At 37.7% G+C, this 24,101-nt stretch overlaps 1 protein-coding gene across 17 annotated transcripts in view; it reads right to left on the bottom strand.

The window, feature by feature from the left end:
- The window catches only part of LOC137291729 (receptor-type tyrosine-protein phosphatase delta-like), a 415,228-nt gene that overhangs the window by 89,821 nt on the left and 301,306 nt on the right, over positions 1 to 24,101 (bottom strand). For 13 of the 17 annotated variants that reach the window (XM_067823219.1, XM_067823205.1, XM_067823218.1 and 10 more), the window contains 3 exons: positions 16,591 to 16,620; positions 14,272 to 14,448; positions 10,821 to 10,931 (listed from right to left, as the gene is read on the bottom strand). In XM_067823219.1, coding sequence (XP_067679320.1) covers positions 10,821 to 10,931; positions 14,272 to 14,448; positions 16,591 to 16,620 — 318 coding nt within the window. Of the gene's footprint in view, positions 1 to 993; positions 1,013 to 10,820; positions 10,932 to 14,271; positions 14,449 to 16,590; positions 16,621 to 24,101 lie in introns of those variants that run through there. The other 4 variants (XM_067823214.1, XM_067823216.1, XM_067823221.1 and 1 more) reach the window with 2 other exon arrangements.

Raw genomic sequence — 24,101 nt, 5'->3', positions numbered from 1 at the left:
AGGTAAAAACAAATTCTGTTCACCATTTATGCTTAGGTAGGCAATTATACAGAATTGTCAAGGCATCTGAACGAGTATGTTCGGCCTGATGCTGCTTCACCAAGCTTGTCAGTTACATCACAGAGACCATTATCACTTTCGTGTTTGTTTGTTGCTTGAAACCGCACTCAGCAATATTCCAGCTGTACGGCAGCAGTTTGTAAATAATTGGGTATGGACCAGACAATCCAGTGACCAACAGCATGAGCATTGATTGGGGACCACTTTAGTGAAACCCATGATCATGGATAAAATATAAATTAAACAATATAAAATATGTAATTATGATTTTCTTAAAGGTAACATCTGACATCAATGCCTTAAAATAGTAATGAACTACATCTACATATACAGATATACATAAAATTATGTAACACTAGGCTGATGCAGGTATTAGTGTGTATTGAGGGAAGGGTTGACAAATGGGAGCTTGTCAGCCACCTTACACAGCACACTAAACATGCTCAGTAACAAAAACTGATAATGGTCAAACAAACTGCTGTCAACCATGCCGTTAATTTCAGCAAAAGCAGGCAGGACAGCCCCCTAAAAAGGAATAATTAATCAGTCAGCTAATTTTCATAAACGTGTGAATATTTAACAAATAGACAAGAAACAGATGCATTCATGTCATATGACACACTAATGCAGATTTTAGTACTCAATAATGACAGAAAACAAGAACGAAACGAAAACATTCCCTTTGAGTAAACTGAGTTCAGTGATGCAAATCTTTACCCACTTTACAATCAATGTTAAACATTGCACGAGCAATGATCACACAACTATCTACACTATATGTATTACAGAACCAAGATCAGCATTGTTGGTTTTAAAACACTTGCCTGTGAGTCACAACATAATTTGATTATATTGCATTACGATTGTTGTAGTTCTGATTAAATTTGTTAATATGGGAGAATGCAGGGTCAAAGTGCTAGCAGATGAACTTACTTTCACTGATCACGGCCAAAACGCCTGAAATAATAGTGTACGCTGTAAATCGATTCTTATGGTTCGTAAACCCCATTCCCACGGTACATCACTGTGTGTGTTATGAAACAAACTACTTTCCTAATGATACAGAGGACTTGGCTACCACGATGACACAGTACAGAGATAAACACAATAAGCTGGTTCTGTACATTCAATCTAATTAGATGGAAACATTAAATATTAAATGATTGTTCTGTGTGTGCAGGAATATATTCAACAAATCTGGATGTTACCAGACACATATCACTGACTCGACAATTTTTTAATTTGATACACAATATTTGATGCCAATTGTTTGTTGATGTTGATCAGCCATATAATAATGTCCGTATTACCATTAGATTCAAATTTATCTACTACAACCTAATCAAAATCCAGGTTGGAATTGGCTTTCAGCAACAGGATCAGTTGATCAGGCATCCCTTAGTTGCTTGGTCATCGTATTCCAATTGTGCAGATCAGTGCTCATGCTTTTTCAGTTACAGCATAGCATGTCAGTGTGATGAGCATGAGCATGAAAGGAGCTTATCTGAATAATCCATAGGATCCTGGCAAGACTAAGAAACACAACTCTGCTAAAGAATAAGTGAGTCAACCAGGACAGTGAGTCTGATCACTCGATCCTATTAGTCACAAGCATGGGTTACTGAAAGCCAATGCTTGTGTTGAAACCCTTCATGGGTATCTGCTGAACAGACTTCACCAAATATATTGAAACATTTGCAATGTGAAGTGCCATATTATAAACTAGGACATTCTTTATGGCATATATACATGTTTGTATGTGAAAACTAAGTAAAGTATTGATTCAGTCTCACATTCATTTCATTTATTAGGAAGATAATGACATCCCTTCACAAATTTACCAATAATCTTCCTTTGAATTACTGCATCAATTTTTATTTATTCTTTAAGATGGGGCATTCTGTCATATTTTTACTATAAGCAAGCAATAAGCAAAAATTTATTCAACCTAATATACTGAAGACAAATAGTAAGGGAACAGTCTGAAAAGCAAGCATGTGTCTAAAAGAATATTTCGAATGGAAACTAAAACCTAATCTGTGTTAAACATAATACGTTCCCTTATTCTTGTCCATGAGTACATTTTGCATGCTGCACACTTACATTTGTAGAATCTTAAAGACAACATGTGAGTTCACCCCATTTAATATAGCATGCAATAACCATCAACCAAGAGTGAGTGAGTGAGATGGGTTCAATGCCACTATTTCAGTTTTAACATGGAGAGCACCAGCTTGATTATAGAGGAAAAGTGTCTTAGACATTCAGAAATTTGTGAGCATCAGCCCAGTGCTAAGAAATCAAGAATCAACATTTGGAAAATCTGGGATCTAGATCCAATACTGGCACATCTAACGAAAGCAAATGTATGAAGTATGTAAAAGTGAGTTAGACTAGTCGACCAGTGCCCCTTCTACCTGTCAAGAAATAAGAACATAGGAATCTCCCAGCATCTCTCATAATATCTCCAGACTGCAGCACTTCATGGTGGAACAGCTGCTGCCCTGATTCCAGATAAACCAACAAAATGTCCGCAAAGAAAGGGTGTCAAATCCCTCCAGTGCAAAAGAAGAAGAAAAAACGCAGGCAAATTCATGGAATTCTCTGACACCCAAGGAGAAAATCATCACCCAAAGATCTTGATATTCAACATTCATACTTACTCATCTTCAAACCTAGAATTCAAATTGCATCATAAAAACACATGTACCTTTGCATGTCTGTCAAAAAATGTTTTCACAAGTTGAACATTACCAAACAGCCTTCTGAACCCTATCACCCCTGATTTTTTTTTCTCTTTCTGTCTCTCTAAAAATCTGGTTAATTCAATTAAAGTGTGTTTGATAGAATCTGTAGCTCTCAGCACTGGTGTTTCTACCCTAAAGAGCCAAGGGGCGGAATGAGCCAGGAGGGAAGAAGGTAAAAGGGCATGTGGGGACCTATAAGGATTGTGCCAGGCCAGCATAGATGTGTATCATTCAAATACATCTAAGGATACAAGCTAAGAGATAATGAGATACTTCCAGAATCCTTTTATCTCCCTAAGAACATGTATCCAAGTAAATATAACACTATTCCTGGCTTCACGGTGTCTCGTATGGGCAAATTTTCCCGACAAATTCTTAAATGTGTTTCAGTTGGGCAAGTCAGAAATGGTATAAGTAATCAGACTTTAATGAGAGTGAGCCAGTGAGTTTAGTTTTATGCTGCTTTTAGCAATGTTTCAGCCAATTCATGGCAGGGGACCCAAGAAATAGGCGTCACAAATTGTACCAATGTGGGGAATTGAACCTGGTCTTTGAAAAGACAAGTGAATGCTTTAATCACTAAGCTATCAACCACACCACCCCAAATGTAAAACATAAATTTAATCAGAAACATAATCCTGATCTGATACAGGTCTCTGAAGTCATCCATAGTGCCATACAAATCCATGGTATTTTTTATGTTTTTCTAATTCAGCATTGACGGTGGTAATTATTTGAAATTTGAAATTAAATAAATAACATTCCCGCTAAGGTTACTTTTGTTAAGACAAAATACATAATCTTCCAGGACACACTAATGATCGGCATCAATGAAAACTTTTTCTGAAGATGCTGTTGTACATCTGATGCAAACACACTGGGAAGATCTATACAGTGAAGTGAAAACCAATACACTGTCCGCGGAAATCTTGGGCCGTGACCAACGATGAGGGAATCTTGATCTGTATATATTTATATGCCTACAGCAATACCTGCAAGAAACCTGACAGCTTATAAGATGGAGCTGTGCCATCCAGTTGTAATTGGAACTAGAACCATTTTGTTTCCAAAAAATCACAACATGCCTTCATGTTGTGCTACTACAAATTCCTAAAAACTTCCCATTTATCAAGATAGCTCCAGCCATGAACACCTACACTGGCACCGAATCAAGCAAGTCTATGTCAAAGAAGGAAAATTAATCTCAAGCAATGAGCTTGTGTTATCTCTTGCTTGAACCCCTTCGAGGTACATCTACGTCAGAGGAGGAACCAGAGACACCCCAGTCATGGAGATAGCTGTTATCTACTACCTGGGTACAAGCACCACATCATCCTCCCATAGGGGGTTCAGTCTATCAGAGGCAGACAGGGGAGAGAGGGCACTGAAGGGAGGGGATTGGGTGGGGCAGGTTGATGTGGAGGATTCCAGCAGAAACATAAATTCACATCTTAATGTTAACTTTCTACCTTAATTACATATCACATTAGAAGTATATGGTTTTGTGTAATGTATTGCTTAACACTATATTTAGGATTCCAAATGGATTGGACCAGACAATCCAATGATATGTATAAAGATAATTGTTTTCAGCGTAAGATGAACCAGGCCAATGAGCCTGACCATCTGACTCATTCTGAAAGCTCTAATGGTCAACAAAAGCTGCTTGGATTTGCCATAGGGTGAGGCATGTGGTACTGAACGTATACCCCATGCTGTTGTTTATACCATGCATGGTGAATAAATATCTCGAAATTTTTTAAGTCCTGGATGTATCAATATAGGTCTCATAAATACAAATAGTTGTTACAAAGTAAGTTGTTCATTTCGTATGATCATCAGAACATGAATAATAAATACAATTGTGTCATATTTTGACATATATATTACGAATAATACCTTTGATAAAATGCACACAAGAATAGACACCTGCAATAAACTGTTTAGATTGGAAAATTTGCATGAAGGAAAACTTTACAAATCCATTTTCTGACTGACTGAGTGAGTGAGTTTGGTTTCATGTTGCTCTTAGCAATGTTCCAGCAACATCATGGCAAGGGACACCAGAAATAGGCTTCACACACTGTACCTATGTGGGGATTCGAACATGGCTCTTCTGTGTGAACATTGGTCCAATACTTTAACTACTAGGCTACCCCACCATACTCCATAATATATTAACTTGATTAAGAACAACCAACGACTAACTTGCCCACTGCCAGTCAGCCAGTCACTTTTTAGGTATGTTTTATTTGCATTTATTTCAGTTCTTGAAATTTACTGACATTTAACTCTATATCTCTTAATAAGGGTGTCTATTACCAATACATGTACATTGAAACTGTTGTATGGGCAGGTGAAGCCCCTCACTACAAGACTGGGCACATCAGATCCTTTACAACAACACCAAGCTGGGGCAAGCTGTTTGAGGTGGAATGGGGCCAGAGCCACAGATATCCAGAAAAAGATAAGTTGTGTCTTCTATCGACATAGTCATGATGTAATCCTAGATACAGATATAAGGGAAGGCAAGAATGGGGCACCTGCCTCATAGGGGGGTAGGGTGGGGTGAGAGTGGGGCTTGAAATGCAGACAACACTGATAATACTTATCTACAATTTCTACCTGCACACAGCAAGTGTTTTTTTCTGAACCATGGGAGAGAGACAGAGTTTAAGAGCTGGAGAAACAGTGGAGAGAAAGGAACATTGCTGATGACAGAAAAACAGGGCAGTGTATGTATTTATCAATGACAAAAAAACATTGTACCTGTGTTAGTGTTGGTTATGTTGACGAATAAACAGTCTCGACCAAACAAACCCGTGACTGATATCATTCCAAATTATTCTCATCACTGTTAAGACAGATAAGTCATACTTCTTGTTGAGGCAGTGGTGTGACGAAGAATACACTGAACATTTTGAACACATGTGGGTGAGAAAAATAGAGGGAGTGGAAATTCGAATGAACCATGAGTCAAGCACTGATTTAGTGGTCTCAAGAATACAGCAGCACATGACTGCTGGGTCCAATGCTGATCTGTAGTACATAGTTCAAGGGGCACCTGCTACCCACTCTGATCAGATGCAGTTGGATTTGAGGTAAAGAAGAGTGAGTATGGTTTTACACCACTTAAGTCATATCACAGAGAAATGGGCTTTGCACACCGTACCCACATGGAGAACTAAGCACAGATCTTTGCTGTGATGAGTGAATGCTTTATCCACTTGGCTACCCCATCGCCCTGTAAGGAAGACTTAGTCTCTGCAAATGTCATTTTGATAGAAACAAGCCACAACACTTGAACTGAAATGGGTCTCAATTTGATCGGAGTTCCTGAACCTGTCTAATAGGTATACATGTTTCATTTAGGGCTAAATGTAAAGGCTGGGCAGGAGGGGAAATACTATGGTTCAGGGACTGTGACACGAACTCAGAATTTACTTTACGGAATTCAGAAAACTAGAATGTCAACAAAATTTGGAAGGCAGTTATGATGAGTGGGTTACATCCGCCTGATATGGAAAGAGCAACCATTGGCCAATACGCTTTTGTACAACATGGTCTGTATCATCTCTGGTATCATTAGACCAAAAACTTTCGTCCAAGAAAAATATCACACTGGCATCTGCCATGGGGTGATAGATAAATAAATACATGCAAAGAGAATCAGTGGTGTGGATATAGTGTCAGTTTCCTCCGGAAAGTAGGTGTGAGAGAGTTCTGATAAGGGAGCATGAATCAATACTCCCACCTGCTTAATCCTGCACCTTGCTAGGGGAGGGGCAGAACGGGGTGCGGGGGAGGGGACACTGCAGTGTGGGGAGAAAAAGTAGGTGGTTGAGTCAAGAGGGTGAGGCAGCAAGGTGTGGGGGTGAAGGTACCTCATTGAGTGGAGTAAAGGATGTGTCAGAAGTATGATGTCAAGCGAAGATAGGGCCATTCAGGTGTTTAGGTTAAATCCCAACATGTAAAATCACCTGAATCCAAGGGTAGAGCATTCTAAAACAATAAATATATTTGTCTTGGAGGTTGTCAAAATGATTAAGGTAATTACTAAAATCAAAAGAAATCAATATTTACCATTGGAGTAATATGTTTTATTAAAAAATTAAAAGTGCTGTACTAATGCACTAATGCTGGACAGTTCAGTGGGCAGATGATGGCTATTGCTAGACAGAACAGAGGGCACCTGCAGGATTGACCTAAAGGTATATGCGAGAACAGAGAGCACCTGCTTGACTGAACTGATGGCTACTGCTAGACAGAACAGAGGGCACCTGAAAGACTGCTTGCATAAAGATGACAAGCTTCTAGAGAAACATCGCATGACTTTACTTCATATACCACTTGAAGACACCCTCACATTCCAAACTTTGCTTGAATAAGGGTAATTCACATACCTTGTGTTGCAAGGGAGGTGGGGATGGGGGATGGGGGATGGGGGATGGGGGATGGGGGATGCGAGATGAAACAGGGAGGCCAGTTGGAAGATCTCTGTCAGTGAAAGCTAGGGTAGGAGGGATAAACTAGCATCATCGCTACATCTTGTTCTCCTCAACACAGCTTAAACGCGGACATATTCATTAGCACAATTCAAAATAAAAATAAATTATAGGGCATGCCTACACCCTAAGTTACAATGATGGCATTTACCCTATTAAGCTACATATAAAAAGAAACCAAAGGGTTTCCATGTGTCTCTCTATCTCTGTGATATTATTACACTATGGGAGTGTTCGGTATCAACAACATTTGAAACAAGTATAACTTCATCTACCACTTAAAACTGATAATGACAGAAGACAATGTTAGTTATTTTCGCATTATCCTCATGAACGATATGTAAGTTTACTCTCTCAGAATTCAGTATGGCAGCACTGGAACAGTCCATTAACATAAGTTATCTCCCTTTGACCAGACAATCGCACTTGCTATCTCTAATTTCCACACAAATCACTGCAACAGCTTTTATGAACATTCAAACAGTGACATTTCCAAGTACTTCCCAGACATTCAGAAATGATGCATGCTGGTCCATGATAAGGTAGTATCATGGAAGATATATGTCGCACATTCACGTAAACATGTACCATAAATGGGGGAAGATTCTAGTGTATTTGATACACACAATCTCTCAATCCCCTAGACCTGTGATGGCTCCAGGGTTTGATGAAAGGAGGCTCTTGGAATACATGCCTGGTGTTCCCCCACAAAGAAATATTCTACCTTATCTGTAAACACACTCACTTTGAACTCTTTCCTGGGTGATGTGCAGTTACTGTTATCAATTTTCATGTGTGTTAATGAACTTGGAAAGTTGCAGACAAAATGTTGAAGAAACAGGAAATTATATACATGTACTTCTTCTGTATTTAGTCTCCAGCATTCAGGATATTTTGAAGAAATATGACAAATAAATGAACCTCAAGATGAAAGTAGCTGTTGTTTTAATGTCCAGAAATAAAGAGAGGGGATGTTTATATTGGATTTCATTTTGACGGAATAAATTTGAGTCTTAGAACATCTTCATGTCAATTAGTAGCATTGCCCCAACAAACACTTGAAATGAACTATTAACAAAGGTGTGTAACAATGTTTCTTTATGCTTTTTTCTTCAAATACATAAATTTTTGATAAACTTACTGAAATCTTTGAGAAAATTTAACTGCTTTATACCAATATAGTTAGTCTTAATAGGCTTTTAGCAATATTCCAGCAGTATTATAGACACAAGACATGGGCTTCACAGATTGTACCCATGTGGGGAATCGAACCTGGATATTCTGTGTGACACGCAACTACATTAACCACTAAGCCCATGTCTCTTGAAATGACCAATGCTGCATTATCTGATCCTGACTTCTCTTCAGACAATCTACTGTCACACCAGTGCATGGGAATATACTAAAACTTGAATCCAACTAAAGACTGACATGTCTCAGTTCCAGTGGTTTTGGTTAGGGTTCCTTTAAAGAAATGTACCAGAATCTATGTAAGTATGTTTATAAATTTGCATTTGACCACTTTTCAATGGATGTATTTCAGTATTTCAGTGTTTCAGATTTCAGTGTTTGAGAAGGCTGTTCCAGTTTCCTCCCTGTTCATGAATACTGTTTTATCAGAAAGATTGTAAACATTACATCATAATCAGTAATGACAGACATTTACGCATTCATCCACAGACAAGAAACGGATATTTCAGGATATTTAAAAAGAAAACCATGATTAAACTTATCAAGCACTTATCATTTTTGACAACTAAATCCTAACGGCACCATTTCCTACTACAAATTAAATATGACTGTAGTGAGTAATAGGGTTTATTTAGTTCTAGGTGAATATGCTGACAAAATTAAAAAATGCAACTTTTTTCCTCAAATCACAGATTATTCGCTCAGACATCCTAAATTGGCTCATTCCACATCAATTAATTTATCTTTTAAATCATTTCTACATCAGGTCAAAGGTCAAGACATTTCCTTTTCAAAGAAATTGAAATAGAAGAGCAGTCACAGATCCCCAAAATACAGCCGGTGTAGAAGACATGTAATTATATCCTACCATATTAGACAAATTTGCCAAGAAACATGAGCCGGCATTAAGGATGGACCCACTTGGGCTCTTGGTGCTTAATCACTTCTCCCCCTGCAGTAATCTCCCTTGAGATGGGTGGATTACTAACTCCTTCAGATAAATCTTAGATAAACACATCTCTTTAAGAAATTGCTTCAATTAAACAGTTAATAGGAACTGGACAATTCCTGGTATACATGAATGTAGCTTCGTATCTGGTTCTGTGCAAGGGTAATATATTTGGAGCTGATGACATTCTCTGTTTCTTGTTCAGTCAAAGAGATATTCAACAAATTAACATTTTTTCTAGCTTCACATTCTCAAACTTTCCTTCCATATTTTACAGAACCTATCATTCCTCGTTGCACACCATTAAAGTTTTATCAGTTTTGTGATAATGGTGCGAAATGAGAACAGGTGTTGTATTTTATTTATTACCAATGTTAAATTTATACACAAAATTAATAAAAAATAAATTCCCTGAGCTGAAAAACCCAAACAAGAGAATATACAAATTTATAAGATGAATAAATTGACATATCTTACCTCCTAATCTCACTGCTTCTTGAGGAAAAGGGCCATTGCATTAATCTTATTTCATTTGGATAAGCAATTAATATTTCTTTCTGAGGGACACATAAGTTTCAATTTTTAAATAAGAAACAAATTCAAAATCTGATTAAATTAAAGTGTGCATATTGTTGGTCCTTTCCAAGCATACAGAAAATCATCAAAGACCTATTTATTACATGGGATAAAACACATTTCAACCATGCCATAAGTGTTGTTTTTTTTATCACTTCAGTTTCTGCTTCCAGAATGAACTAGAACAGTTATGGAATAGTGTCCTAATGTCTAATCATCTACAAAGATAAAACCAGTCTCAGCTGAGAGGTAGAGTTCTTCAGTTGTTGTCCAAATAGAATTTCTTTTGTAATCAACCAATCAGCTATCAATCTATTCAAATATGTTGTACAAGAAGGGTAATCAGGACACGTAAAACAAATGTCCAACTCTGAACGTGGAAATTCTCGCGCTTACATACTCCCTTGGCTATTTAAGGGCCAATCAGAAACACATACTCCCTTGGCTTTTAAAGGGCCAGTCAGAAACGTGTCTGAACAAAGTAAAGTTCAAAAAGTCTAAATATAATGAACAACTTAAAAAACACAGATTTTGAAAAAATTAAATCTCATAAAAGTAAGTGTTCACGTTTATATCTTCTATTGAAAAACTTGACAAAAAGCCAGAGTTGCATTTCTTTTGGTGTTTAGTATACATAAATTATATTATTTCTTGTAACATTTTAAAGTACATATCTTATCTTGACCTGCAGATGAAACAGAAGAGATCTATTGCTATTGCTGACGTTCATGTTGTATGAAGTGCAAAGTAGTGGGTTGTGACACACAGGGCAAAACAACATGAGGCACCTACCTTTAACGTAAAGCATGGCCGCATATGAATATGCCACACCGACATCATTCTCTGCCACACATTCATATCTCCCTGCATCGGATTCCTGACTGTTCTGTATCTGAAGGTAGCCTGGAAATGAAGAAGCAGACACATACACACACATACATACAACCTTTCAGTTCAGCCAATGATTATATCAAAATTGAAATGAGTTTTACATTACTTTGCAAATTTCTTTGTGTGGCTGAACAAAATAAATGTTCTAGCACAGAACCAGAATGACTTAAAGGAATACTGTCACTACATGAGATTTGTATAGAGATACCATAACGGTAAACCAGTCTTATCATGGCATTTCAGCTAAATGTGGGAGGACTGAGTGAGTTTAGTTTTACGCTGTTTTTAGCAATATTCCAGCAATATCAAGGTGCGGAACATCAGAAATGGGAATCAAACCTGGGTCTTTGGTGAGACAAGTGAATCCTTTAACCACTAGGCTACTCCACTGACCCTAATGTGGGAAGAATGGACAGAGGCATAGGGGTCACTCACACACTCAGGGATTGGGAAAGGCAGGAGTCACATGCCATTTTGCACATTAGAATAAAAAGGGCCCATTAAAATTTTGAAGTTTACTATTGATACAACGTCAGTGGGTCATTTTAAATTCAGAAAAGGGCTCATAATCCTGAAAGTGGCCCATCAAAGTTCTCTTTCCCAATCCCTGCAGGTTTCTAAGGAATGGATTCATTGAGTATATCTGTACTGAAAGACTGTAAGAGCTGTTCTACTATAGGTCCCTCTATCTACATTTGCCTACTGTTGGTATTGACCTACAACACATACATGGACCTATCAAGGCCATATGTAGATGAAATACACTTGATGAGAATACTGGCAAACCACCCACAGTAACAGTGAAACTAGGGTGCAAACTTCCAGGCAGATCCTGGCATGGTTAAGGGACTCAACTCTGTACAATGTATCATAGAGGTAGAGGTGAATACAAATACATTTTTCCTCAAAACTTTATTAAGCAATATATTGAATGAAATATATTAACCAGTTGCTGTTTGAATATCTCAGTCATTCCACTTCCAACCCTCCATATTTATTCAGTATCGTAAACACCATTATGGTACTCCCTAGGAGATTAATAGTTTGCTATTTCCGGTTGCAGTATCATTCCCCAATGATGTGATTATGATTATCTTTTTCAATCTTTTGTCAGTCACTTGTAATGAACACACAGATCAAGCTATTTACTGACTTTGAGCAAAAGAAACTAGCCTTATCTACACATATTACATCGTGAAAGAGTAACCTCCCCTTGAACACCTGTCATTAACTTTCCTCTCAATTAGAAGCCACCTCTTTAAAATGTTTTTCTTACAAATCAAGATTCTGATAACATAAAGCAAGAAATATCACTTGGCAAGTTTTAAAAATTCTTAAATGCACAGTAACCAACACGTTCAGGAAGATTTCTTGAGCATCTGGAAAAAGCATCAGCATTGGGACTGAAGAGCAATAAACATGTTCTCGTAAGGATGTTATAGCTCGGATTATGACGTTTGTGTTGCCACTTGGCAAAAACTGGCAGCTTTCTCCCATGATTTACGGAAACCATGTTTACACTGTGCAGGCTTATCTTGCATGGATCCATCGTAAAGATATAAAGTGGCTTTTTCAGCATATAACAACAGTTTGGCTGCGGGTAGGCACAGATCTCGCAACCAGCTTGTCCCTTAACATGCTGATATAGAATTCGGTGGTCTTTCAGCTTTGTCTTCTTCTTTTCAATGAAATTGTATCACCAATGTAAATATTTATACTCTGAGGAAAGATAATTCTTTATTTTTTGCTGTTTGGGTTACCATATCTCACATGTGGCTGTGTTTTTACAAAAAAATATGAAGAGAGGTTCATCACCAAAGTTGAAAAGACAATGGAACACGTTTTGCCTTCATTACAAAAGTAAATGCTATGCTTTCATAATGTTTCACAGGAGACTTCGATGGAACAAAGGATCATGCTAAATCAGGAAAACCAGTCCACAAAAAAAGAAATCACACAATCTGAACTTGTTGGTAAGAGAGTTGTTTTGTGTGTTTGCAGCTCTAGGTATTTTTACAGTAATTTATAACAACACAATACTGGTAAAACCCACAGCACCCTCCCCAATCAACTTATCTAAAGAACTTCAGAAAAACAGTACAGGAACAGAATCTGGGAAGGTCACAAATAATGATGCCAGATTGAGGTAGATAAATCAAAGTCTTTAAAACTGTTTTTAATGTTGCTTGGCAACATAGCTTATTATACATAACCACTATCAATATGAACATTCTATAATCAACCTAACAACAATTTCCTTAACAAAATATCCCACTAGTTTTGTTTGCCATAATGCTTTACAGGTTTAAAGAGAAGCAACATGCTGTACAGAGTTTTGACCCTTGCCTATCAGGATCTTCCAATCCCTTCATAAGATACACATTCATCCTATCCAGGGGCTCCTTTCACAAAGGACTTAGTCACTAAGATAACCTTAGTGCAATGCTAAAGAATGGGAGTTAATGGTAACCTTAGCAAAGGTTGCTTCATGAAAGGAGCCCCAGATCATGCCTGTCAAGACTCAATGGGAAACTCATACTTCCAGAAGCTCTTAGGACTGGGATGATACACCATACACCATACACCTTGAAAGATTGACACAATATCGAGATTGAATAAAATGAATTATTTCAAGGTATTTGTGCATAACAATAACACTGTTGTTGTAAACAAGTAAGTAATTCTATCATACTTGCCTATTTTTCTCTTGATAAGTACTTTAACATGTTTAAGATAATATCTTTTGGAAAAAAGTTGTGTATTGTTATGTATCGATACACAAGTTATCGATACGATAGCTGTATCAAACGTATATGGATCACAATATATCAGTGCATCGGTGAATCGTCAGAGCTCTAGAAACTCTACTCTCATCACCTTGACATTCTGGACAAGGACATCTGGATTAATAGGGTTGCTGTGAACATTTCTCAATGACACATTAACCAACCATTCAACTTCGTTTACTTCATAAATGGTGACGAGATATGGAACTGTTTTACATGTCAAGAGGTCAAACAAGCTTTCAGACTTATACCATGTCCATTTCAAAAGGTATATTGAGTTTAGTTTTACGCCACACTCAGTAATATTCCAGACATATGGCAGCAGTCTGTAAATAATCAAGTCTTGACCAGACAATCCAGTGATCAACAGCATGAGATTCGATCTGCGCAAATAAGAACCAATGACATGTGTCAACCATGTCAGCAAGCCTGACCACGGGAGCCTGTTTGGCTCTATGACAAACATGGGTTACTGAAGGCCAATGTTCTGACCTGGACTGTAACAGGTTCAAAAGGTATAGTATCTACTTGAATAATATATTTTGGCATAGGTTTGTCATTCTTACCTGAGTCTAAGAGGGTGATTCTTGGATCTGTCATATCAACAGGAACATGGTCTTTCAGCCACAAGATGGCTGGTTCTGGGGTTCCCGCAGACTCACACTGCATAATAGCATTGTGACCCTTCTCTACTGATTTCAAACTAGGGTTTACTGCTATACGGGGATAACCTCCTGGAAAGTCTGCAATACAGAGACGTATTATATATGCATTTCTGTCTTGGAAAAAACATTCAATATACTGGCCAGACTTTCTCCCTTTTGGGGTGTACAGATCCAGAGGGTGAAAAATTTTGTCGCAAGAGGAAAAACAATACCAAGCAATATGAAGTGAAAAAAACATACAACCCCAAAACAAAAAAAACCCCATAAACATTGAAAAATTTAAGACTCATATACTTATATACCAATGTGCTGTTGTTAAATGAAGAAGTAAAAAATAAAAAACAAAAGTAATCTTCAGCTTTGGTGGTAGAAATCTGTGAATCAGTAAACCCCCAAAAGATGAATGCATGGCCTGTCTGCCACATATGTATAACACATAGGAATATATAGACATTATATGGAGGATACATGATCCAGCTGTACACTGACAGGAGACAAATGTTAACATATTTCATCATCTGATGAAATTACACTGTCATCAACAAGATGACAAATTAGACATGACACAGATTTATCAGACATTTTACACAAATCTTCTTAAAACAAACACTTAGTTTGCCTTGTTTTTGGAATGGTTACCAAAGGGAAGCAACTCTTTACAGGCATGGGTTAGCTCCCTTTGATTGTAGACAGCAGAGAGCAATGGTTAGTTGCAACACAAAATGCTTACATTCACAGATGCAGTGTTAGCTTTGGTGCAGAGTACAAAGGGGCAATGCCATGTGTGAGTGGTTCACATTGAAACAATTAACTAACTACACATCACAATAACACAACAATTATTCACAATTTCACAGCAGTCCATGGGTTTAAACTAAAAATATGTCCAAAACTGGAAAATTTCAAAAGTTGGTCCAAATGTATTTAAAGATGCAACATTTAGACTTTGATCGTAGGTTATCCAAATGAAAGAAACATGTACTTCCTTGATACCATACCCACATTGCACATTTGCATGCAAATTTTGTTAGTATTTAGAGAATATACACTAAGCCTATTAATTTTCATGAATAGAAATGTAATTTTTCAATTTGAAGATGTCATTTTAGTAGTTCTTAATACTTAATAAGTCTTGACAAAATGATTAACCCACATCAAAGGCAGGACAAAATCCCTATGTTAACAAGAAGGATACAACAGGAAAGGTGAGAAAGACAGTCCTGCAAGAAAACCTGAATCTTTTTGGTTTCACAGAAAGTATGAAATCTGACAGAATGGTGACATACAAAGAACATGAAAACACATAACACATAATTATGTAATACAGAGGTTTCTCAACTGTATCATCGCCTTGTTGTTTCTGAGCAACTAGCATATGACAGCCATTAGTTACAAGCCTGAGTAAAGGTGAAATTCTTTCAGGTGAACCCATATTTGGTAACAGCTGTCAAGTAAGTCTTGTAAAATTCTGTTATGTCTAGCAAGCCAGTGTCTTGCAATCCTGTGTGAAGAAAATTTTGTTTGCAATGTTTGGCCATATGTAGTAAAATTCTGCAAAATGTCAAAAATGCTAAGCTAATAACAGATATTTAACTAAACTAGACTAATAAATGATATAAAATGATTTTGTGCCAAACAATCCTTGTTTAATACCCATAATACAAAGCAACAGGGTGACCAGACGCATTCCCTTGAGACATGAGATGATAGATACTAAATGCCAGGCAATGAAATTTCAAACTTTCCTTTTCTGGGCAGACACTCCATCTGCTGTACCGAAAGAATTAACTCAATATAGTAAGTTGCCTCATGCAAAATTTAGCATTTGTTTGCCTTGCAAAAGGCCCAGGTTCACTTCCCAACAGAAACATATTGTGTGAAGTCCAATTCTGGTGCACCCTGCAGTGTTATTACTGAATATACCAAATATGGTGTAAATTGATATCAACTTAATCACTAACATAAATGAAACCTAATTTTGTCTGGCTGCATTTTCAAATTCGATGTAAAATCTTGTCCCTTAAAAATTCAGCTATCTATGCTTCAGAAACCTCTGTATTGTCCTACCGGAGCTAAAGAATCCCACCACTATGTGATATGGAGCATAAATGGCCAAAGCAGAAAAAATAACATTGTGGCATGGGAGATAACTCTTACAAGAGGAAAGTGGTTTCACAAGACACATAGTTTGCAAGTTAAATACATGTACATGACTTTTACCTTCATATTTAACTACCCAAGGATTACCACCTGTTGGTTGAATGGAAAAACACATTAAATACTCATAAAATAACTTTGATTCTTTTATGGCGTTTCTTTTCTGACCTAGTAAAATTTGCTTTTCTCTGCCAAGGTTTGGATTGAACAGATGCAAACATGAAAAGGGTGTGTTATATTTTCTGATTTGTGTATGTGTGTTTTTCAAAAATGCAGAGATCTTTGTATCTTAATATCTTTTTCCTGACATACCACTAAAATTTACTGAGTAGATTTGGGAGAATGACATATTTTGTCTCAACCAGCATTCACTGTCATAAATCAACTATTTTATCATGGTCAATGTTGAAAGTTTCACTTACTACTTACTGTTCTAACTAGTTTTCGAAAACCTTCAAGAGTTTAACACAGAAACTTAGCGTGAAACATTTACAAGTCACAAGCAGTTTGACTTTCTACACTGTAAGTATTACAATTAAGCCTTGATAAAGACACAGGTAATGTCATTACCATCTGAAAAATGGAATTTTGCTGTAAATATCATAGCCTTGACATTTTTCTGAATAAAGTGCTAAAAAAAAATATCTTTAAATAGGAAACATGTCTCTAATGTGAAGACATGACATATGAAAACCTACTTCTTGGATGCTGTCAAAATTAGGTACTAAACTGTTAGTATTTCTCTGCCTCAAACAAATATAAGCCTTAACAAGTAAATGTTATACATCCATCAAGATACAAGATCAGTAACTTTATTATTAAGACTCTTTGAAGCATCACTATAATGCCAGCGCACAGTTATCTCCCCTTGACTGTGAGAAGCACTCTGGTCTGCCGTTCATAAGATTGATCTCAGCTACATGAATAGCAGGTACAGCGCATAGCAGTTACACTTGTACACACGGGGAAGGTGGTAACACACACCTTCATCTTGGACAAACACATCTGTCAACACGACAGAATTTGTAAACAAACACAGATGTTATGAAACAGGACATTTTCTGTCAGAATACCACATTACGTAGAAACATTATTGTACATATTTGAAACAAACACTGATTACAACAATCATGTTCAACAAGATTTTATATATCATACATAATTAATAATATGCATTTATTTTAAAAAAAATTATTGACTCTATTCATGCTCCTACACATTTTTCCCATTGTGATCCATGATGTTGTCACAACACTGATTTCAATGTGTAATGAAACATAGTATCTTCATCACACCATTCTATAATCATTAAAACATGTCAGCAAATCCTCATGTTTTTATTATGTATTTTTTTTCATGTATATAAAACATTTCTATGAGATGATTTGTATCATCATGCACCATAACTGTCACATCAGCAAGATCGTAGTTTTAACAGGGAGTGTACCTACAGAGTCCAGTTTCCCACAGATCTAAACCTGTCACACCCAAGATAACATTCTCCTAGATGGGATGACACAAGCTGATAACTCTGGGTTCTGTCAACTCAGATAATAACCCATTTAATTCAGGAATAAATGGTAAATAAATCTACACTTAAGAGAATCTAAATTATCATGAAACACAAGACTCGTATCCACCTGAATATTGTCAACACAAACAGAACACCATATGGTTGATAACATACACACTGATTTTACTGTATGACTACTGACTACCTACCTACACATTGTAACTAAATCTGATGTGTACGTCTGCTTCTACATCCAATGCTAATTCAATCACAGAAATAATAAACTTGCTGAACATTTAACAAATCTTTTATCATAGATCAATCACACAAAAATCAAATCAAACCGAGCAAGTGCAAGTGTACGTATCTGACCAAACAGACAGCTGGAAAATCACAGATAAGAAAGTAAACAATGGTCTAACAACATCTTTCTAACTTCTAATATTTGGTTGTCCTGTAGAAACAATTTGGTCAAACAGTGATAACAGATAGATCAATTCACAAATATTGTTCATGCACCTCTATAACTCGTAAGGATCATCTGCAAAGAACTCTGTCCTGTTTGTAAAACCACAGCAACATCAGTTCTTAAGCATGAGTTCACCAGAACTGCCCCTGCTTAAGCCATCCTTAAAGCTATTTTAGTCTCTTATGCATAAGTTTCAATCAAACTGACAAACTGAATTCGAACAACTACACTTTCTGGAAATGAAGAACCTTTATGGTAAAAATTCCCTTCAAGACACAAACAGTCACAAGCTGAGAGACAAGTGAGAATCAAATATGCCTGAACAAAAACCACCAATATTTATTGCAAGGCCAATAATAAGCATGTCTATAAAACTGTCTGATGGCAAGTCTTGAGCCTCATCCATGTGACAAACCCACAACCAATTATAATAATAATCCACATCTCTTAATATTCAGAATGTATTGACAGCTGTGCATGAAGGTCTTCTTTGAAAGTGTGGCATCTTGCAGCCTTCTGGTACCACGACCAGCTTCAAAAGGGCAGCAGAGTTCCGTCCTTTTGCAGAGTCCCACAGGCACCGATGACATCAAAGTATGCTGGCGCCAGCTTTGGCAAATGACAATACACTTCCCAGTATGCATCATCACTCTGGCAAAATCAATCGCAGGGTGGGTGGGAAAACCGCACAAACTTTATGAGAGATGGAAGCCATATGATAAATGACGTATTTCTCCCTGTATCATTGAAGATGTTGATATCTGAAGCATCCACTTGCTGGAAACTGACATGAGGTTATGTCCACTGACAGGTGGTCAGTTTTGTTGGTAAATGCTTTCTAAATAGATGCTAAGAGATTTGAAATATAATAAATAGATAACACTTGGTCAATAATCTCCAATAAATGTCAGTGTGTGTTATCATAAATGGAAATCAACTGCTCAAAGCTAAACAGTGTAAACATTGGGTGGAATTCACCCAAACATGGTTTAACAATTTCTTATGCACTGAAGTGAGTGAGTAAGTTCAGCTTAATGTCGCTTTTAGCTATATTCCACCAATATCATGGTGGGAGACTCAAGAAATGGGTTTCACACACTGCACCCATGTGGGGAATTGAACATGGGTATTCAGAGTGGCAAGCAAATGCTTTAACCACAGGGCTACCCCACCACCCGAGAGAGTAACACAAATAACCATCATGTTAATAACACATGCATATACATTTTAATGACATTAGGTCTCAAAGGTTTACTAACTCTCCCTGGAACAAAACTTAACACGACAAGAAGCAGTCTACCGGTAGACACCAGATGCAAGAGGAGCTTGCAAAACAAGGGCAACAACTCTCCACACACCTAGAATCCTTAATCCACACCACAACCACACACTAGCAAATTCTGGATGGGACAAATGTAAGTGAGTACATTAAGACAGATCAAGTCTGGATCAGGCAAACCAGTGAAGCATCTCAAGGATGCCCAGGACATGTTCCCCTATATTCACCCAGTCCCCATACTGTCATCCTTATTAGCACCTCTGGGTACACTGTTAAACTGGATCCTCATCCACATCTGAGAAACAGCGCCCAAAAAACACATTGTTTATAATGCTATTAGTCATGTGAAGTTCTGGATTAAAAGTAAGTTCAGAACAAAAAAAAAAAAATCATCCCTAAAGCCTCTCTTCTTGGAAACAAAAACATGTATCCTTAGACACATAATGACGTTAAGATATGGTATGAGCATTCCTCTTGTATTTCATTGGCGCCAATGGTAATTGCAATTTACAGTTCAATACAGGATTACTTGTAAATTTATGGATAACCCTGGTCTTTATATTGCTGACAAAAGCAAACACTACTGTATACTGTGGAGGGAAGGCCTCTTTAACAAAACATGTATTAGACCACTGCAGGGCTGGACAAATTACCATAGGATCGCTAACCATGATTAATTGTGTGTACTTTGAGATACTGGAGCATACAGTCCTGTTCTAATCTGTAATGAATGAAGATTTATTGGAGAAACAAAGGCACTTTTAGGCCAACCTTCCTTATTACTTGCATCACGGATTTTCTGGTCACGACTTTTTCCAAACTGGAAAATAATTGAATTTTGTTTGTCCACCACACTCTTTTGACAGCACTTTTGGCAATGTCATGACCTTATGGGAGAGTCTTCAATGGTGTCAAGGTTGGAACTGGAAGAGTACAAAACTATGGAGTGATGAACATATTCACCACATGTCTACCAGACTACCTGCCGTTATTGAACCATATATAAGTGAGTAACTATAGTTTAACCCACTTCAGCAATATTCCCACAATTTTTTTGTGGGGGACATCAGAAATGGGCTTCACACATTGCAATCATGTGTGAAACCAAACAGGGATCTTTGACGTGACGAGTGAACGCTTTCACCACTGGGCGAACCCACCGCCTCATAAACATATACATCACAGTAATACTCTGTCACAGTTGATGCACAAATGTCCCCAACAAACTGGCTTTTATAACATCTTTTTAGTCAATTTCCAGGTAAAAACAAAAACTAGAAGATGGCTACGTGATCCCAGCTTCAAAGCAGATACACGATCTTCTCTAAATCAGAAGTTTTGTGGGATAGCCTGCACAGTGTTTTATGGCTGTCCCATGTATGCTCGTACACCTATTTATGATTTGCACTCTACTGAAAATCCACTTTTGTCTTTCCCATGAAGTGTAACATTGTGCGGCATGAATATGACACTGCGCCTTGCTACCAACACATGCAACATTCGGTGCAGTAAAATATGGAATTAACTCAACCCAAATCGCAATTGCATTCATTTGAGTGACCACATCAGGATATCATGATGTCAATGAGGAATGCACAACCTACTGCTCTACTGCATATGTATGCAGAAACTTGCAACAAATTTTGGGTACAAACACTGGAAATAAACTGATGTTGTTAGGACTCAATTAAATCTTTTTTAAGCCATTAGCTGTTTCAAGAAACTTGAAGGCTTTTTTTCAAGTGAGTTTAGTTTCACACCACACACAGCGATAATCCACCTATATGGCGTCTGTCTGTAAATAACCGAGTCTAACAATCCAGTGATGAAAAGCATGAGCATCAATCTGCACAACTGAGAACCAATGACATGTGTCAATGAAGTCAGCAAGTCTGACCACCCCATCACGTTGGTTACCTCACCAACAAGCACAGTCGCCTTTTGTGGCAAGCATGGGTTGCTGAAGGCCTACTCTACCGCTGACCTTCATGGGTCTAGTATAGTATGTGAGACAACCATGTGGGTTTCAAGGTCCATAGCATCAACCACCTCCCCAGTATACACTTGATTGGTAGGAAAAGACAGGATAAGTCAGTAATGAGATATTTGCCAGTTTATTATTCATTATGACTCTGATATCCTGAGTTTTGTTTTTCATCAGTTTGTCATCCAGTTCTACTCCTGTAAATGACCATTTTAGTAGCTATAAAACATGAATGCCTCTCAGAGTAATAATCCAAATGTGCAAGGAAGCAGGTGTTGACCTGGAACAAAGATGGAATAATTGTACTCAAGGAGATAACTGGTGTGCGTTATTACTGTTTCTGTTTGTTGGTCGCTTTATTCATTGAACGTAAACAGCAATAAAATGCAGCCGCTTGATAACAAAAAGGACAATGCTGAAGATGGCTGCTTTGCCCGTCCTTTCAGTGACCTCAGAACAGCTGAACTGTTTCTTTGTGTCTAGATGTCTTGAAGCTGGACAGTGGACAAAATGGTGAGTTATATGGTTTAATGCTGCTTTGAACAGTATTCCTGCTATATCACTGCATCCCAGTAACAAGCTGTTCTAACCACCCAAGGGACTCAATCAAACGAGACATGATCCAACCAAATATAGGACATGATCCAACCAACTCAGGGACATATTCCAACCAAGTAAGGCCCTCAATCCAACCAACTAAGGGACATGATTCTATTCCATACATTGTGGTGAGTCAGTACTGCAAGTTGTGCATCTTTTTGAGTTAAAAACCCTTGGATAATGTGTGAAACATGTCTTGCATAAGAACATAGGTGCTGATTGATGGTAAAGGTGAAAAAGCCTTCCGAGTTCAGATCATCCTGAAGTCATTCATGTAACAAGACTGAACATATGCATCAATGTCAGCCGTCCTTGTTACACCAATGAACCAACCTTGTCTTGCAAACCAAGATACTGTCCAACATGGAAGGCATATCCTGCTTGTTTCACCAGGCAACTACATGCATCCTAATTTATATTCTCTTTAAAAATCAGGCAACCCAAGAGCCGTCCAATTAAACTTCATTCAAATGTTATTTTGGTTTTCTAGATTCCCTTATCCTGCATATTAACATCCAAGGAATACTGAAAAAATGCCTTTATTTGAAGAACTAAAAAACACTTTATTTGATTAAACTGAACACCTTGGGGATGAACATTAAGCTTAGGACTATCAAACCCCATGCTACATCATATGATGCATAACAACAAAAAGCCAAATTCCTGGCTATCCCTGGCAAGTCTGGGTTGGTGGTGAGTCAGCCAGGAGATGGCTGCTGGACAGGGGGATCTAGGAAAGACCAACACTGAGTCACTACCATGACAATACACAACCACTAGACATTGGGGGGAACATTAGGCGCAACCATGAAGGGAACAATTTCTTTTAATGTCAGGACAAGTCAGAGACAAAGACAAGGTCTGAAGGGAATTCCGAGTTCCCCATATCTAAAACAGCATCAGCAGTAAAACTATTGAACTAGAAGGTGAAATATTGATCGAGAGGAATGGCTAAGTGTTGCTATGGAAACGATTCTGCCGTTTTTTCACTGCATGCAGCAGGTTCCTCCTTCGTCTGCCAATCTGCTCTTACAGAAAGCAATAAGACACTGCAGTTTGCACCACAATCCACTTTTTAATCAAGGGCAAAGGTTTGTGTGCTTCAGTGATGAAGGTCTGATACCACTGGAGCAAAGTTTCCAAGGTACTTGAGCATTCATTAGTAATTTTGTCTAGGTGGTAAGGAAGTCTATGATGTGAACTGCGATCAATGGCAGCAGGCCTTTATGTTTCAAAGCAATTCCCCTCCCAACGAAGTGGATCAAGCCACAGAAAGTCATTGCTTTAAGACTCTTCCAGAAACACAAATAATCTCATCTGCACCATCAGACCAGATTCAATTAGTATATCAAAGATTAGCAGCACAATATCACTTTTCTAAGTCAACTGTAAATCTCTGAGTTTCGACAAAACTAAACGAAAGGAAATAAGAGGCAGCTAAGGAAGTTCACTCAATGCTAAGGCCTGAAATATCCATCCAGCTGGGTAACAGAAACAGACCTCACACATTATACCATGGGGAAAACAGAACTTTGGCACTGCCGCATCAAACTAACACTTTAACCGCTATGTCATCCAAATTCCTGTGTCTGGACTTGAGCACTGGGTTTCATCAACAGCTGTTTATTGCAATGGTCAATATTGTTGCAGGTCTATAGGCCCACAGTTTCATCACAAACTGCTAACTCAAGCCAATTGAGCATGTCATGACAACATTAGGTATGTAAGG

This window comes from Haliotis asinina, chromosome 7, assembly GCF_037392515.1.
Source record: "Haliotis asinina isolate JCU_RB_2024 chromosome 7, JCU_Hal_asi_v2, whole genome shotgun sequence".
NCBI lineage: Eukaryota > Metazoa > Mollusca > Gastropoda > Lepetellida > Haliotidae > Haliotis > Haliotis asinina.
Note: the sequence above shows the minus strand (reverse complement) of the source record. Positions and strands in the feature narration are given on the sequence as shown.